An 18,629-nucleotide genomic window follows, 5' to 3' on the forward strand; every position below is an offset into this window, starting at 1 on the left:
TATGCCTCTCATTTTTATGGAATGGGGTTAATAACAAAATGACATTGGTTTATACATTTCTGAGATTTTGTACAATTGGTTACGTAACAGATACCGAGATTACAGAACCAAGGGGAGATGTATCAAACCTTGGAGCATACTTGCCTACCCTGTCGATTTGGCCGGGAGCCTACCAAAAATTGGGTGCCGTTCCTGGTGTCAGACACCTGCATTTGAGTAACCATCACGACCGATGGTCTATCTATCTATCTATCATCCATCGATCGATAGTTTGTTTATGTTCTCAGCAGGGTTGTGGAGGAGGATAACTATATATATATATACACGTTTTTCTATATACTTACAGCATAGCCACCAATGCAGCCAGGAAGTTACAAGAAAAAGGTGCGTTAATCAATATTATATATAGAAAATACAAACTGAATGTAAGCTCTTACGAGCAGGGCCCTCTACCCTCTTGTGTTTCTCCTTCTGTACTTTCATCTACTTCTTACCCCCCACTAACACTTGGTTGCTTTGCTCTGTTGCTTATCGGGGTGTTATGGTCACTATTGTAGCAATATATATTATCCACGTTCCTTGTCCTGTATTGTATTGTTCTGTAAGTCACTGGTCACCTATTTGTTTATGTACTGTGTAAGGCGCTGCGGAACACTTGTGGCGCCATATAAATAAATGATAATAATAATAATAGGAATTGTGACTAGTTGAGTTGAATGAAAATTGTCCGGAATTGCTCCCACATTACATGCAGGTCATTCTCGCCGACATTCACCCTTTCCTCCCCGGGAGAAGCAGATGGGAGGTTTTGGGGCCGGGGCCGGATGGGTAATTTGCCTCAAACGCCGCATGTTTAAATAAGGGGCGGCACCAAATGACGCAATCTCTTAGAATTGCGTCATTAGGCCACATCCCCTACTTGCGGCCACGGCGATCTGCAAGAAATTTCTCCCCATCCTGCCCACTTCACTAGGAAGAAGTGCCTACTCTACCGGGGGGGTTACCGGAAAAATCAGGAGCCTCCTGCGACTTCTGGGAGGGTAGGAATGTATGATGCAGGGCCGTTGAGACATCAACGAGCCTGGGTAATGGGGAGGGGGCTTGGCCAAATTCGGGAGACGTTGCCTTTCACCCTCCGAAAACAGAAAAGAAGAAACATACTTAGCGGCGCCACGTGCTGCAAAGAGAGACATTTGTACTAATTATTACACCCCCCCCCCCTCCGCACTCCTGTTTACGAGTTGACATCTCTCCGGTCAGGCTGCGCCATATCCATACGATCGGTTTCATAGGTGTCATCATTTCCACTGCGCACCTGAGTGCTATGGGACTGATTTGCGATCCCGTACCCAGCTGCTTTGCGAATATACTGTATGCAAATCTGGGAGACGCCGGGAGATGTATTGAAACCCCCCCAACCACCACCTGCGCTTCGCTAATCCAAGCATCTGCGTACAAGGATGCAGCCTGGGTTGCAGATAGTTCCTTTTGAGTCTCCTCTACAGTGGCGTATCTATTATGGGTGCAGTGTGTGCTTGGCACACGTGCCCCCGGGTCCAGGGGGCCCCGCACCGCACACCCTGCACCCATATTATTTGAAACTTACCTGTCTGTGGTCCCGCGTCGGGTGTCAGCACTGCTCAGAACACCGGAAAATGGGCGCCGCAGCCATTTTTCCGGTGTTCTGCACATACGCAGTAGACTCCGGGCACGCTAGTGCCCGGAGTCTACACTCCAGTGGCTGGATAGCCGCGTCAGTCGGCTGCCGGCCACCAGGAAGAGAGGAGTGGGCCCAGCACGGGGAGTGCCCACAGGCCCCCTCCTCTCTTAAGACGCCCCTGTTCCTCTATTAATTATCAACTCAACCCCATTGTTGGCGCTTAGTGAGCTGAAAGCAGGTTAGCTAGCGCCAGTCCTATAATCACATTATCTTTATATCGTCTCCCCTTTAATATTCATAATACAAAAAGGAACAAATCTATAGTTAGTTTCATATAACCAGGACATAACTTCATGGAATGGACCATGCAGGTTTCACAAGAGTCAAACCTGCCTAGTCCATTCCATGAAGTTTACTGCTGTTAACGATTTTTGATCTTTCCACACAAAGGAAACGCCGCTGACGCAGTTATACTAGAGGCCCCTTATACCAATATCAGAGACGCCGGCGCATTTCACCCCTTTGGAAAGGTCAGTGGAATCTTCATAACATATGTTAATTTCATTAGACAAAATGTACATACATCATATGGTATATATATTATAGCGCTTTGACCGGTATCTGATGCTTACTTTCTCTGGAGAGGTTTTAGTCGCTGACTAAGCTGGAATCAGTATGAGATGCTGGCGCTCGTGATTCCGTCAGTCAGAATCCTGATGCCCTCATTTCGAAAGGGTTAACATACCGACACTTAAATACATCATACATACAGCATTAAATATATACCAAAATGATATTTTTGTGATTTTTTTTTTTTAAATATGGTTAACAACGGCAAATCTAAAACTAATGCTCTTTTCTCCTTCTACCAGATATATCACATGTTCCCGGGATTTGAATACTTTTTCCTGGACACAATGGCGCTGGCCAACTGCGTGTTTCCGAATGATGAAAAGTGCGTATTTATAAATTATGTACAGTCACCTATTGGCAAAATTAGCAAAAATGGGAGAGGAATCAGCTTTCTAACAGAGATTTTATTACCGTATTTTGAGACTGATTCAGAGTTACAGGCCATCGCTGCTGCGATCCCGTACCCAGCTGCTGTGCGAATATATGCAGATGTCGCAGACGCAGGGATACGTATTGAGATGCCCAAAATAAATTTTACAAATCCAAGCATCTGCGTGCAAAGACACAGCATCGCAGAATAGCCACGGGAACTGATATGCAGGAGCCATGTTTACCGCGTATGGGATCGCACTCGCAGGATGAGACAGTCCCCCAAAACGGTTGCAACACATTCGTTTTTAGTCGAAACTCCCCATCACCTTCCCCCAAATGCTTCCCGACTGTCAATCACGCTGCGAGTAAATACCTGCTGCGACCGACTACGGTAATGTACCTTGACGCATGCACAGTACGACTCAGACGGACAATAATCAGTCAACTGTGAAACCATCGGCATAGCGTACAACTGCCACTCAGGGCCACAAATTGCAAAAGTGTCACAATGAAAGTAGCCAGAAAGCTGGCAGCCAATCATAGGTGGTCTAAGTACTTGTGAGCCCAAGTTTTGCAGCTCCCATCAATAGGTCGCTGGGGCCTGGGCAGAACAGGAGAGTCTGGCGCCATGGCAGGGTCTTTGCTCTCTTCCGCATGAACGATTGTCATATTTCCGGCTCACTCCTCGCACGTGGTGGCACTGACTGTCTGAGTCCCATCATTTCCACATGTAGCTATGTCACTGGCCACAATGTAGTGATTGTGTGGCAGGTTCTAGCTATGGGTTTGTACTAAGCACTACCTTTCCCAATACCTCTTGCGATAGTTCAGAGTAGTCTTAGAGGGCAGGAGTCAGCATTGCCATAAGAAAAAAGCAATATGGTAAAATAAAGTTTGATTTTTCTTGTCTACCCCCAGCATTAAAGTCCTGACCAGTCCCCTTATGATCCTGCATGCGGAGGATGACCACGTTGTGCCCGTGACAATGGCTAAAGAGGTAAACTAGCTATCTGGCGGGCTCGGATATAGCCTCGTCATCAGAGCTGTCACTCTAAGTCGGACCCTAGAATTGCTTAATGGTTAGGCTGACATAAAACCACACAAATAAGATGTAGCCTTAAAATACCATACAGGCAAAGTTAGACGCTTATAGTGTGCAAAGGTAAAATAGTGAATTTGGTTCTGGAGCAGTAGTAGCAGCTGCCATGTCTGAATTTATGGCGGTAACTGAAGCAAATGGAACTGTCCGTTGAGGACCACTTGGAAGATCGGGCGTCTCCCCCCAAACTCCTGTTTCAACTTTTCCTCTTTTTCCAGCTCCATGAAATCTCCATAAACTCTCGTCATCCCAGAACGGTGAAGCTGGTGCTATATCCTGCAGAGCTGGGCTACAAACACAAGTTTATCTATAAAGACCCTAAACTGACAGAGAAGCTGTGGTACGTATCGTCCGTATACATCCACCATGCCGCACTGGTACAGCAGCCTTCTCCTGTAATACCTCTCCAATACTCTACACATCAGGAAGGGGGGAGGAGAACTTCTACACTTTATCACTCTCCCCGGCTTGATACATCTCCCCTACCGTGAGGCTTTCTGCACATTGCTATATTCCAGAGGTTCTCAAACAACTCCATTACAGTCCAGGTTTTAAGGATATCCATGCTTGAGCCCAGGTAATCTAATTAGTACCTCAGTCAATTGGATTTAATCACCTGAGGTCAAGTATGGATATCCTTAAAACCTGGACTGTAATGGCAGGGTTTGGGAACCTCTGCTATAGTCGATCTCCAGACTGTCAGATAGGTCCTCAGTTTGGGTTGGTTTTGAATTGGGCTTAAAGAACTTAGGTGTCCTGAGGACAGAGCCTGAGAAACACAGGTCAAACAGTTCATGTTTTCCAGACCACCTGTGGATCTTTAGAAAGAGACAGACAGTCAGTAATGAATGCACCTGACTAGGTATGTGGTCTGGAACAGGTGAACAGTCAAGGTCAGAGTTTGAGATAAGACCGTTCTTCTCAGAATGTCCACAGCAGCACAGATGGTTTCAGTAACCGTGCCAATATTGCGATAGGCCCTGTCCAATTGTGTTATTCAGTTAACGAGAGCAGGAGTGCATGTGTAAGGGCAGTATGAGGCGCATTGCTCCTGATGTGATATATCTCTATAGAATAGTGGTTCTCAAACTCTGTCCTCAGGACCTCACACAGGTCACGTTTCCCAGGTCACCCAGCAGGAGCACAGGTGTATTCATTTCTCACCAACACATTTCCCAGGTCAGCCAGCAGGAGAACAGGTGTATTCATTTCTTACCGACACATTTTAAACGACCCACATGTGGTGCTAATTATTTCACTTGTGAGGAGACCTGGAAAACATGCACTGTTTGGGATCCTGTGCTATACAACACACAGACCACCATCCAACAGTAGGACAGTTGTAACTGCTCTGAGCTTCCCATTTATAGATGAGCGGTATAATCTCCACCGGCAGTTATTCCCTGCCTCGCGCCCCTTTTCCTAAGCAGGAAGAGGGGTAATAGGGGGGAAGACAACTGGGGTAAAGCAGAAGTTTGTGCCATTTTGTATTTGACATGCCTTAATGTGACCTTGATTAACATTTCATTACATATTTATTTATTACCAGTTATTTATATAGCGCACACATATTCCGCAGCGCTTCACAGAGAATATTTGGCCATTCACATCAGTCCCTGCCCCAGCGGAGCCTACAATCTATGTTCCCTACCACATGCACACGCGCACACTAGGGTTAATTTGTGTTGGGAGCCAATTAACCTACCAGTATATATTTGGAGTGTGGGAGAAAACCGGAGCACCCAGAGGAAACCTACGCAAGCACAGGGAGAATATACAAACTCCACACAGGTAGGGACATGATGGGAATCAAACCCATGACCTGAGTGCTGTGAGACAGTAATGCTAACCATTACATACATCTATGATGTTCTTGGGGTGCGGTTGGATAGATACATATTTATCTATGTACATATACACTTATGGGCTGTGTTTATCTGCACATCGTATAGTAATGCGAATTATTTTTTTTCCAGGGATTTTCTGAATGGCATCTAAGATCACTGGTTGGTGATCAGACGTCTTCCCTCTATACAGTGTACACATCTAGATAAATGGACACCACGCACTGCACACAGGAGAGCCAAGAGAAGTGGAATTTGCCTGGTGACTATAGACAGAAGCTGGAGTCCCGAGGGCTGTATTGTGTGCATGGGCCTGACATTAAGGCCAGGCATGTCAGACTGAAAATACCAACCGGGCCAAATATTCATGGTCTTAGTGTGTGGTCCGCAACAAAAAAAAAAAAGTGTTATATGCAATTTTGAAATGTTTATTAATAAAAAAAAAAAACAATGCAGTGCCCCCTGTAGTAGAGCCCCTTATGCCGTGCCCCCTCCCAGTATAGAACAGGCCCCACTCACCGGTGCAATACTTGCTTTTCTTCACGAAGGCCACTGCTCCAGTCCACGCAGTCATCACTCCCACCGTCCCGCATAGACACTGCCTATATCTAATAAGCTCCAGAACGGCAGGCGCAGGCTCCTCATCGCGGGTGACATCACCTGCGCGCTGCATCACTGCGAACGCTGGCCTCTGATGCGATCAGGCTTCTTTGGTCTCCGATCGCTTCAGAGACCAGAATCACCAGTTTTAAATAAAGTAAACACTGCCCAATCGGAGCAGAGCTCTGATCACGGCAGGGGTGTGGGCCGCATATTATATACAGTTGGGCCCGCACTGTCCAGACGCATAAAATGTTTATTTGGGCATGCCTGCTTAAGGCTCTAGCCTAGGGGTGTTCAACATGCAGCCCTGCAGCTGTAGCACAACTACACATCCCAGCATGCCCTGACAGTTTTGCTATTAGGGAATGCTAAAATGGTCAGCGCATGCTGGGACGATAAGTTTCACAACAGCTGGAGAGCCACATGTAGAACAACCCTGTTCTAGCCTGTACCCAGGGGCAGAACTATGGGAGACAATGGAGGCGTCTGCCACCGGGCTCCAGCTCTGAAGGGGCACCTCCTCCACTGCCCACAACATATTCACCCCACTTAGGGCTGTAACTATGTACCCGGAGTGTACCGTCACGGCTGCCCTATACATAGCACCCCTTCACGGAATCTGAGAAGCCACCATACACTAGTGGAGATCTCCATGTCAGACCATCAGCTGCTGCCTTATTCTATGTATAGCCTGTCTGCATATGAATTGCTACATTACAATGTCAGCGTCTGACAGGGGGACACCAAATTATAATCTGCCTCCGGGAGTCTGGGATGAACTTACGCCACTGCCTGTACCTGTAGATTTATCCCCGATCTGGTAATGCTGCCTATATAATGGTAAACTGTTTCCCCAACTCATTCCTCAGGGAGCACTAACTGTGCATGTTTTCCAGGTCTCCTCCGCAAGTGAAATAATTAGCTCCACCGTTGAATAAGTTTTAAAATGTGTCAGTCAGTAATGATTACACCTGTGCACCAACTAAGAAAGATGGAAAACATGCACTGCTAGTACCCCCTAAGGTAAGAGTATGGGAAACACTGTCCTAACTGCACAGACTAACCCTCCAACACCTGACTGATGTCTGCCCCCGACCATCCCACTAGCATAAGTCACATTTCATCATCAGTTTTCTCTCCGCCTGGAACCGGACATTCCGCAGTGCTCACCGGCACCAGTCTTCAGACCTATTGCCATGATCTTCCTTTAATGGGAGCAATGCTCATCAGGGGTTCCCAACCATGGTCCTCAAGGCACACCAACAGTCCAGGTTTTAAGGATAGCCATACTGAAGCACAGGTGTGTTAATTAGTACCTTCGTTATTTTGATTTAACCATCTTTGTTCAAGCATGGGGAAATCACTAAAACCTGGACTGTTCATATGCCTTGACACAGGTTGGGAAACGCTGTGTTTGAGTAAAATAAACTAATGCTACCATACATACGATAAGAATTTTATTTTACTGAAATAAAAGGATAAAGCTCATCGGTGTATGAAACTGGTGGAATACGGGTCGGCTTTTACCCCAATTTCCCAGTTGCAATAAACTCTGCTGTATCCAGTGCTTCATTTGCTGGGGGAAACCAGAAAGTAAACTTCAATAAAGATGGAGGAAAAAGCTTTCATTTGTAATGTTCTCCCATCACATTCCAGACTAGGGCAGGGTTTCCCCAAACTCAGTCCTCAAGGCACCTCAACAGTCCAGGTTTTAAGGTTAGCCATGCTTGTTCACAGATTGTCTAATTAAACCTGGACTGTTAGGGTGCCTTGGAGGCAGAGTTTGGGAAACAATGGACTATGGGGATAAATGTCAAAATTGCCGTTTGTTGGCGTGTGCGATTTAACACTGCAGTATTAGTAATGGTAACAGTCATTAAATCCCTCACCAAAGAAAATGCTATTGTGTCATCCTGCAGTCCTTGTGACTGCAGCAGCACAAATGGAGCCCTGGTTATGTTCATCCAATGGAATTAAGAGGCATTTTATTCTCCTGTCGTCTCTCCTTGGGCTGATTTACATAATATAAAAGTCTGAGAAGACACCTGTTTAGCTCCAAGTAATTACAATGAACACAAGATACTTGGAAATGTTTTATTTGTGCCGGAGAAGTTACCGTACAGTCAGCAGGTATAAAGCTCGGAAATAAGAACCAGTCCTACAATATAAAAGGCATTTTTGCTTTGGCACATACAGTATTGCAATACTTTTTATTTATTTTTCTGCAAAGCATAGTGCAAAGGCATAAGGCTTGTTCCCCCAGTATCTGCCGGTTACAGACAGGTCTATAGTGATATACTGATTAGTGCTCGCCTGGGTTTCCCACTCTCCATCCATGACTGGCTACGCCCTAGTATTTGGCTTTGGCGGCGCCGTGGCATTTGGCTTAGGCAGCGCCGTGGCATTTGGTGGCGCCGTGGCATCTGGCTTTGGCGGTGCCGTGGCATCCTCAAGCGAGTCTCTAGGTTCATTGGGTGGCGGGATCTTCAAGTCTGAGGGCTCCACGCCCCAGATATCTTTGGCATATTCCTTGATTGTCCGATCGCTGGAGAATTTCCCCGCGGCCGCGATGTTCTTGATCACCACCCTGGTCCACTCTCTTGGAGTCTGAAAGAGGCAACAGCAGCAGCCGATTAGCAAAACAGGGAGAGGAAACGAGACCCCCTACATCCAATCCTAGACAAGGGGGGCGTTTATGAAAGTAGATGTAGACATTGGGGGTAAAGAGTAGATTTATAGGATTACAGACAATGCAAATTATCTAACTTATTTTTGTAGCGCAGTCTGTAAAAAGACAGTTACGAGCCGATTGGTTGCCAATGCCATGGGCAATGTCCCCCACTTTTTCCAATATTATACAAATCTCCCCCTTGGGATTGAGCTGTGGAGAATGTACCACTGTATGTGCCGACAGGGGGACAGCCACCGTTCAATGATCTCATTTTATGTCACAAAAGTCTTGAGACAATTAGATACCTTATTAAATCACGGTGTTGAAAGTCAACCACACACACACACACTTGTCCCACTCACCTTATACAGAGCACTGACCCTCTCCTGGCACTTCACATAAGCTTCATAGTCAGCAAACACTTTAAACCTTGTAAAGGGGAAGATGGAGAAAATAGATCGTAATTAGAGGACGGTCAGTGTTCTAGGACTTTGCAGAGGAGAAAAACAGGACCACTGACAAGTGCAAAATCATTAAACATTTAAATAAAACAATATTCTATACATCAGTCCATTTCGCTTTGAGATTTACATTTTTGAATGAGAGATGGCTCCTCTTACCATTTCCTATGGGCACGGTCCCATGTAATCGTTATATTACGGCTTTAAACCAACTACCCGGCCCATTTACATATATTGTGCTGTCCCCCCTAATGACCTTCTGCCCGGCAGGCCTGTGTGTGCACGTTATAGGCACACCTCTAGCTGTACCTACCTGTCATTGTGGAAGAGCATATTCACCAGATCCTTAAAGAGGTCAGGCTTTGAGGGAGAGAAAAATCCACCCTGTATCTGGTCGATGGCTTGCTTCAGCTCTGGTAGAGCCTCATAGTACTCCTGGGCGTCGTACCTGGGAGGAGGAGATAAGGAGAGGATGGAACCTAGAGATGTACCTGGGAGGAGGAGCTAAGGAGAGGATGGAACCTAGAGATGTACCTGGGAGGAGGAGCTAAGGAGAGGATGGAACCTAGAGATGTACCTGGGAGGAGGAGATAAGGAGAGGATGGAACCTAGAGATGTACCTGGGAGGAGGAGATAAGGAGAGGATGGAACCTAGAGATGTACCTGGGAGGAGGAGATAAAGAGAGGATGGAACCTAGAGATGTACCTGGGAGGAGGAGATAAGGAGAGGATGGAACCTAGAGATGTACCTGGGGCGTTCAGTGATTGGCCCATTGATCGGGGCAGGAAATAAAACTGCAGTTGAACATAATAATCAAAGGGTAAAGATTGAATGCGGCCACCGCAGGCTAAACCCTCATCTGCGTTTTGCTGCAATGCGCGGTCACACCCTCCCGGAGGAGACCCTGCGGTCCTATCTCTTACCCCTTTTTGTCCATTTCAGCAACATCCTTTATTCTCATGCCAAAGATAAACAGGTTCTCCTCGCCAGCCTCTTCTGCCATCTCCACATTGGCACCATCCATTGTGCCAATGGTCAGTGCACCATTCAACATGAACTTCATGTTGCCCGTACCGGAAGCCTCGGTGCCGGCTGTGGAGATTTGCTCTGACAGGTCAGTTGCTGGGATCACTGCCAACAGAATACATTGTACTCAGTATCCGGGTCTGCAGGAAAGGCTCAGTACAGACTTGTGTGCGCACGGCATAGTGAATAGGCCCCTACTTTCTGCACGCGCCAGCTGGGATTTATTTCTTCGAATTTAATTTTTACATTTTAATTGTGTGTTTTATATTTTAGGCTTTGTGCATATGACCAGTGACTTATAAAACAGAACTAAGTGCAATACTAGAAAAGGAACAATAGTTTCCAAAAATAATCTTTTCCTTGTTCTGGGCACAACTACCATCTATATGGAAGACCCGCTACCACCTTATGTCACCCCTCTGTGCAGCAGAAATTATATATATATTTAATATGCTTCTGATGATCAAGTGCAGAGCGCACCCCTAGGAACACGCCACAAGTGTAACTTTCTGTAGTTTAGTGAAAGTTTAAGTAGCTAGAAAAGGCCAGCCCCACGCCAGGGTGCCCACCTCACCAACCACACCAGGGTGCCCACCTCACCTCCCACACCCCCAGTCACTTTTGTGGCCTCCAGTCAGTCACGTCATAGCGATAGGTCACCAGGCAGTAAAATGGACATTCTCTGGATATTTATAGGAATAACATGGAACCACAAAAATACGGAACAGACCTTTCTCTGCCAGGGACACTCTGTAGTTCTCCAAATAAACCACCTTCAGCTTGTTCCCCACCATGGGGTCATTGTTCACAATCTCCCCCACCGAGGTGATAAGCTTTATGATCATTTTCGCCATGTGGTATCCCGGGGCAGCCTAAGATTGTAGGAGAAATAGTTACAGCTCCGTTCTCAACTTACTCTGTGCTTTACGATATTTATTAAGCAGAACAGTTTATGAAAAGTGGAAACTTTATATAGAACGCGGCACTTTGTACACTCAAATGAAAAAAGAAAATACACATCGGGCAATTTGTGTTTATATTACAAGTGTGTTGGGAATAGACAAGTAGGGGCCCCTATTGGGTGACTGCCTGTGCCCAACATGTAAGCCAAGAACCGCACAAACCATTAATTAGATTTATAGAATATGGTTGGGAGCCATGTTAATGATAGGAAGTGGTAGGTGGGTGCACTGCAGCTATGGTCTGTCCCCTACAGAGTGGGGGAGGGGCTGGTTCAGTCCGCGCATTTATCCAGTATTAACCAGTGACATTACCGAGCGACGTAACCAAAACATTCATTACAACTAGCTCTTGGGAATATATTTACTAAAGTGAGTTTTTAGAAGTGGAGATGTTGCCCATAGCAACCAGATTCTACTTAACACTTAACACCTTCTAGACGTTAATAGCTAGAATCTGATTGGAGATGTTGCCCATAGCAACCACTTCTAAAAACTCACTTTAGTAAATCTACCCCTTGGTGAGCAAATAGTTTGTGCACTTGACATTGATTTAGCACCCAAAATGGCTTCCATCACTGTGTATACATGGGATTAAACTATTAACACATGTGAAACGGAGCTGCCCTGAAACCATGAGTATTACATAGGTTATAGATCGGGGAGCTTTCCTTCATTATACCTTGCCTCCAATTATAACCGTCCTTGGAACAAAGTTCTCCCTGGGGTTCATCTTGATACCTGAAACAAGAAAAAGGTGACTGTCGGTCCCAGCATCCATCAAACTACAGATATGAACGGTCTATAGTCCCCATGTACTACAGTCACCATTATCCTGCCAGACGCCAGCGGAACATGAACTATAATACCCAGCCTGCACTCGCCTTCAACATAAAGAATGTTGAACCATTACAATTATTTTTAATTGGTTAGATCCATTTAGCCTAAAAAACACAACAGTTTAAGACGAAATAGTGACTAATGTTTGCATACGGTACAACTGGAACTAATTACACGATGCCCGATCAGCTAAAAATCACAAATACTGTCCCGTCCCTCTAATTATAAATTACTGTCCAGAGGAAAAAGCACAGGCGTGCAGAAGAGGCATTGTAAGTAACAGACATTATACATTTATACAGTTTGTGACACGGAATCTCCTTTACTAGTTTTGGAGATGGAAGACTAAATGGTTTCATTGTATTCTCTTGCGTTTTCCGAGCCCCATAACGACAGACCAGAGGGGTATAATACATATACCGTAATTATGTACCAAGACATTACTCTAACGCTGTATTCTGAGACTTGCTGCCGTCTCTTGTTCGTCCCATTTCTCTTCCCCCGATGTCAGCAATTATATTGATGAATGTTCCAGCACAGTCCTGCACCTCGTAGCTCATTTCCCAGGTTACTTTATAAATCGCACAAGCGCCGTCTCATTCATCAGGGTAATCACATGACTAATGAGCCTTACTCAGTGGGGTGCGATGACCCGACAGTGCCCGTGTACTTTACAGTCTGCCATTACAACCAAATGCACAAAATGGTGGTTGAGCTGGAGCCAGCACGTGAGGTATGAAGACACATGAATTATTCATATATTTACTGTGAATCGGTCACTTACTTAGAATGGAAGCAGCCATTTTGTGGGCAGAACCAGCCTATCCATGTGCTAGGAACTGGTGACATCACCAATGCAATGCCTGACTAATATGAATGAAGCGCTGGTTCCTAGCAAAGTGATAGATCAACTGTAATCTTTGCCTCGCCCTTATTCTGTGCCTTGTATACCTCAGTGTTAGATTTACCCGTGTGAGGTAATCTATTATGGTACAGGGTATAGTGCACTAACATTGCAGATTTCTGCCGTCTGATAACCAATCAGCTCCTTATTGCCAGGTCACAGGCCATGTTTGAAAAATGCCAGTTATGAACTGATTGGTTGGTACTTTATCTGTCCACTTTCTCTCTTGGCTTAGTACATAGAATCTTATCTTTCTCCATTTTCTCTCTCCACGGGTGGAATGCGTGATGTGATGCATCCCAGTCCCCATTCGCATGCATGACTGCGTTAATTACGCTAGTGTGCATAAAGAAAATACAGGACCGCTCTCGGTAAAAGCGGTCCTTTGCGAATGAGCGACTTCCGGGTCTATGACCCAGAAGTCCCTGTGGCGGCCTTCTGCACAATCGCAGAAGGACTTGCTCGCCACAGGGGGAAGCTGGGAAGGATCCCTCTCATCTCTTTGCTTCTACCACCGCATCCAAGCGACGGTAATGCATCACATTCAGGTGCTCGGTGATATAAGAAAAAATACCCCAGCTGCATTTCTCACATTACTGCATCCCGCCCCGAGGCTTAGTACATCCTCCCCCAGGACGTCTGTCTGGGCGATACGTACGGTTGTACATAGTGATGATATGAAGGCAGTTCAGGAGCTGTCTCTTATACTCGTGTATCCTCTTCACTTGCACATCAAACATGGACGCCGGGTTGAGCGTCATCTTGCATTCCTTCTCCAGGTACTGAGCAAACTTTACCTTGTTTTCCTGGTGGAGAGAGAGGGAGAGATCTAACACCAGAGACAATGGCGCCTTAACGGTAACCCCAAACACACCAGCAGGTGGCGCTCACCTCTTTCACTTTGGAGACATCTCTGATAAAGGTGTTGTCGTCTACAAACTTCCTCAGCTTGGTCAGCTGGCTCAGATCCTTCACGTAATCTTCTCCTATTTTCTATAATACAGGAAAGACATCAACCTCTATTATGTAACACACAGGAAAACAAAGGCCTTACTCTGACAAAATATCTAACAATTATGGCAATTATAGTACATGCACAGGGGACAAACAACCGTTTCACAAGACAAGGCAATCTGTTGCACTTCAGCTGTTGTGAAACTACAAGTGCCAGCATGCCTTAAGGAGCAAACAGCTGTAGTGTAAGTCTGCCAAGTAAAGGACAACTGCTGGCCACAAAGTGTCAGTGACAAGATTTTGGGTGGGGGGTGGTTTAGCAAACCTTGGAGATGTGGGCCATAGTAACCAATCAGCATGTAGCTATCATTTACCTAGCACAGTTTATAAAATGATAGTTCGTAGATGACTGGTTGCGCCACTTTATCTCTCTCCAGTCTTGATACATCTCCCCCTGGATAACTGAATATTTGTAAGAGCACAAACAGGATATGTATCAAACCTTGGAGACCTTTAAAGCATTGAGGGAAAAAAAAAGTAACAACCACCTTCTAATTGTCACTTTACAGGCTGTGATTAAAATCAATGAGTAAGAAAGTATCAACCAATCAGCTCCTCTCTCCAAAGTTTGATGCATCTACCCCTAAGTGTTGCTGGGAAAACCCCCCCCCCCAAAAAACGACTAGTGTGGATACAGAGCGAGTCCTGGGTGTTTTGCGCCTTGCGCATACTCCGGATAAAAGCATACGCAGGTACATGTGACAGTCTTGTGAATGAAATGCACATCACTTTGCAGCGTAACAGGCTTATATAGGCATTAATGGGGCATTGTCACATAGGCAAAGCTCAGTGAGGGCATCAGTGTAACTTCGGGCTATGTAGTGTAGGCCGGAAGAATAAATATGCATCTAGACTAGGGCTGGTGCCAGTTCGCCCTGACGAACACCAAACTTAAGGTGGTACACACTAGACGATGTAGATTTGTACCGACCTAGTTAGCGATGCGCCCCGGCATTGACAAGTGCATACACACACAATGTTAGGAGCGACATTGCAACGGTGGGGGCCATGCTGAATTCGCCAGCATGGTCCTCGCTGATGTCGCCTGTCGGACCTGCCGCTGGGTCAGACAGGCGATGTCGCTGACGATGTGCAAGCAGTCAGATGTAGCAAATACCTCAGCTATTAACTCTGCAAGGCCGGGATTACACAGGAGGAGCCAGCGTCTGGGAGTGATTCCGTTGGTCTTGTTCTGGAATTTATCTGGCTCTATGTCACTGAAGTCTTTAAAACTGCGAGTGGTGGGGAAAAAATAATCAATAGATAGTTTAGCATTAGGAAACCTTCCATTAGGCGTGTAATGCAGAGACAGCTTAAGAAACCATGTAACCCCAAAAATACACTGGTTCCCAAACTGGATGCCGTGGCAAGCTGGGGTGCCACGGGTGGGTGGTCCAGTCCCAAATTATATAATTTCTGGTCAGTGGAGATAGGTAATACCAGAACTGGTGGCTGCCAATCAAAAAAACATGGACAAACAGGAGCACAACCTAGGCCACAAAACTGAACCCAAGGATGACAAAAACGATTGAATTAAATTTAATCATTTCGCTCAGTATCTCAATAGGAGACTTGAGCTAGGAACAGGGACAAAAAAAAAAAAAGCCTCTTCTCCAAGGTCACAAGATTCCAGAAAGTTTGGAAACCACTGGGTTTAGCGAAATCTGGGCCACTGAGTCCCAGCCAGGAGACTAGGGTGGCTAATTCAGGCTCTGACTAGGACTTAGTGTAAATTCTAGATAGTGTAAGATATGAGAGAGTCTGTACAAACTACAAACACGAGAACTCACACTTGGTTCTTCACAATATCAGAGTGGATTTTGGCCACCCCATTAACCGCATGAGACCCAACAATACACAAGTGAGCCATGTTTATCCTCTTAATGCCGTCTTCTTCAATCAGGGACATCCGTCTTAACCGGTCTAGGTCCCCGGGGTAAAGGGCCGAGATTCTCTGGAATGTAATAAAGAAATATCATATAACATACAAAAGACACATACATTGTGTGCCAGCGATGCCCCCTATGCCTGGCACAGAACGAACAGATGAAATGTCACATCTTTAGGCAGAGTAAACCAATTTATAAACCAGTCTGGGCATACTGTAGTTTTGTCAACTGGAATTTTTTTTTTTTTTTTTTTTTTAAGATTTCTTTATAATTCGCATAATAAAACATTGGCTACAGCCACAAATAGTAAAGACTGCATACAGAAGTTACACATTGCAGTAACAAATATGGTGCACGTTGTTGGAGGTACACTGTACGGTGTGTCCCCCAACTCTTATAAGAGCAAGCATGACACCTGTTCCCTTCCCACCTCCTCTACTAGTCTAGATGAGACGGGGTCACTGGTTTGGGAACATCACACAAATATGGCCCCCAGCTGTGTGACGTGGCTTCTTAGTAACTTACATCTAAATGCCTCTGGTTGATTTCATAAATGATCTGAAGGTGTCTTGGAAGCAGTTTCTCCACAAGGTCCACCGGCCAGCGTTCCAGAGCTTCCGGCAGCACCGTGTGGTTTGTATAGGCAAACGTTTTCTTGGTGATCTCCCAAGCCTGAGAAAGCAGATTAGATAAAGTCAAATGAAGATAACACAACAGCCCTAAATAAATAAAAAATAAAATTGTAGCAACAGATTCGTCCTGATCACAAATAAAATAAAAATAAATAATTGTAGCAATCGCTTCATCCCAACAATAAAATAAAACAGCCGCACTGTTGCAACAGTTTCCTGTATCACACTGCAGTTGAAACAATGTATCATGCGGCTGTTTGTATTCAGACACTGCCAAATTGTGCAATTACAGTCACATGAAAATGTATCATACAAGTGCTCATCACATATGCAGAGACGTGTTTAGACCTGGATTCATGACAGCCCAGCAAGGATTTTCTACTCAGACTAATAGGTATAGAATCTATTAATCCCACCTTTAGAGGAGGAGATCATTATAAGAGATTATAGGGGAGAAGTTTTGTAGAGAGAAAGCACCATTCAGCGCCTAACTGTCATTTTTTCAAACACACACACAGCCTGTAAAGAGTTAGTCTAGGTGCTGATTGGTTGGTACATTGGGGTCTATGCACTAAGCCTTTGAGAGAGAAAGTACCAATCAGTTCCTGCCACTTTACAGGTTTGAAAAGTGATAGGAGCTGATTGGTTGGTACTCTCTCTTAAAGGCTTAGTATCTCTACCCCTGTGTGTCAGGGAACATTATTGGATGCACACACTGAGGACCCTCTGTTTGGAGGGACTCAACGAGTATCTAAATTATTCTAGAATTTGTGTAGCCTCAATACCTAAGATGCTGGTTATATTATGGAAAGTTTCTTTCGAATCCCCCCCCACCCTTCCCTCCATCTATTGTCCTATAGGTCAGATGTACATCTGAGAATCTCATATCACCACTGAGACTATTAGGACTACATGAATATCATTAGGCCACTAAGTACCTACCTGAACAGGTGCTTTCTACCTGGTTAATTGCAATACATGTAGAGCGAAGGGAAGGGAGAAAAAAGGTACCAAGTTTCTATAGACTCAATATCGGATACTGAATTAGAACAGAATCTTTATTATTTTTAAAAACTTCTGTTACTCAAGATTTATTATTATTTCTTTTTTTATTTAAAAAAAAAAAAAAAAAGCAAAATACAAGGCAGAGGGGGGACAGATTCATACATCACAATGACACCTTATGACGAGAAAAAGGTGACTAAACGCCTGATAACACGTACAACATGTATATAGAATCCTTATGTGAATCAGGAAATTTATTATGACAAAAAAAAAAAAAGGGTCATTGATCCATATAATTGCAAACGGCCAGATCTTCCTGGTGATGGAATGAGTCACTTTGTATCTGATTGGCTACAATTTGTACCCATAAAATACACCCTTTGTACCCCATGAGGCAAGTCACGTTTAGTAGTATACACTGTACCTTCTCCCAGGGGAGCTTCTCTATGTCCAGAAATATCCTCATCAGTTCTGGGATTCCCAGTGCGGGGTGAGTGTCATTAAGCTGTATGGCGACCTGGAGCGAGTAATAAAAATGACATTATAAAAGCAGTCTGGCACCAGCGGCAGGAAGATTGGCTAGTGCCACACGAGCGCAGACATGACATTATGTAGGTCCAGCTGTACGGAGGCCCTCAGAGAGAACATCCATGTAACATGTCTCCTGTACGCAGTAACCGCTTTCCAGGCCATGTTGAATATGGAGCCACAGAACACTAACCAGGTCTAAGTCACGCCGGCAGTCCGTACCTTGTCTGGGAAAGAATCAAAGCCTGAGCGGATGGTTTCCCGGCAGCCAAATCTGGAGGCTTTGAAACGGCGGATGATGTCCTGTAGGGACGCGGCAACCACGAAATATTCCTGCTTCAGGCGAAGCTCCTTCCCTTCAAAGAACTTGACAGAAATAGGACATATGAAACATGAGGTAAAATGCATGTAAGAAATTCTACTGCAGTTTCTTAGCAAATAAGTTCAGTGATAATCTACTTAGACAACATAATAGACGGTGCAAGTGG

The 18,629-nt window shown here is 45.1% G+C and overlaps 2 protein-coding genes across 2 annotated transcripts in view; one reads left to right on the top strand and one right to left on the bottom strand.

Annotated features, from left to right (window-relative positions):
- Positions 1 to 7,817, top strand: part of ABHD12B (abhydrolase domain containing 12B) — a 42,656-nt gene extending 34,839 nt beyond the window's left edge. The window contains exons 8-13 of the mRNA XM_088444133.1: positions 347 to 384; positions 2,111 to 2,190; positions 2,533 to 2,615; positions 3,584 to 3,662; positions 3,983 to 4,104; positions 5,741 to 7,817. Of these exons, the coding sequence (XP_088300259.1) occupies positions 347 to 384; positions 2,111 to 2,190; positions 2,533 to 2,615; positions 3,584 to 3,662; positions 3,983 to 4,104; positions 5,741 to 5,762 (424 nt within the window). The 3' untranslated portion in view covers positions 5,763 to 7,817. The remainder of the gene's footprint in view (positions 1 to 346; positions 385 to 2,110; positions 2,191 to 2,532; positions 2,616 to 3,583; positions 3,663 to 3,982; positions 4,105 to 5,740) is intronic.
- A 474-nt stretch (positions 7,818 to 8,291) lies between these two features.
- PYGL (glycogen phosphorylase L) overlaps positions 8,292 to 18,629 on the bottom strand; it is a 34,631-nt gene continuing 24,293 nt past the window's right edge. The window contains exons 8-20 of the mRNA XM_088444146.1: positions 18,364 to 18,507; positions 18,038 to 18,130; positions 16,502 to 16,648; positions 15,878 to 16,041; positions 15,205 to 15,319; positions 13,965 to 14,066; positions 13,732 to 13,879; positions 12,012 to 12,070; positions 11,101 to 11,242; positions 10,268 to 10,475; positions 9,657 to 9,791; positions 9,245 to 9,311; positions 8,292 to 8,818 (exon numbers count right to left, since the gene is read on the bottom strand). Of these exons, the coding sequence (XP_088300272.1) occupies positions 8,555 to 8,818; positions 9,245 to 9,311; positions 9,657 to 9,791; positions 10,268 to 10,475; positions 11,101 to 11,242; positions 12,012 to 12,070; positions 13,732 to 13,879; positions 13,965 to 14,066; positions 15,205 to 15,319; positions 15,878 to 16,041; positions 16,502 to 16,648; positions 18,038 to 18,130; positions 18,364 to 18,507 (1,788 nt within the window). The 3' untranslated portion in view covers positions 8,292 to 8,554. The remainder of the gene's footprint in view (positions 8,819 to 9,244; positions 9,312 to 9,656; positions 9,792 to 10,267; positions 10,476 to 11,100; positions 11,243 to 12,011; positions 12,071 to 13,731; positions 13,880 to 13,964; positions 14,067 to 15,204; positions 15,320 to 15,877; positions 16,042 to 16,501; positions 16,649 to 18,037; positions 18,131 to 18,363; positions 18,508 to 18,629) is intronic.

This window comes from Taudactylus pleione, unplaced genomic scaffold, assembly GCF_031769625.1.
Source record: "Taudactylus pleione unplaced genomic scaffold, aTauple2 ptg000350l, whole genome shotgun sequence".
Classification (NCBI taxonomy): domain Eukaryota; kingdom Metazoa; phylum Chordata; class Amphibia; order Anura; family Myobatrachidae; genus Taudactylus; species Taudactylus pleione.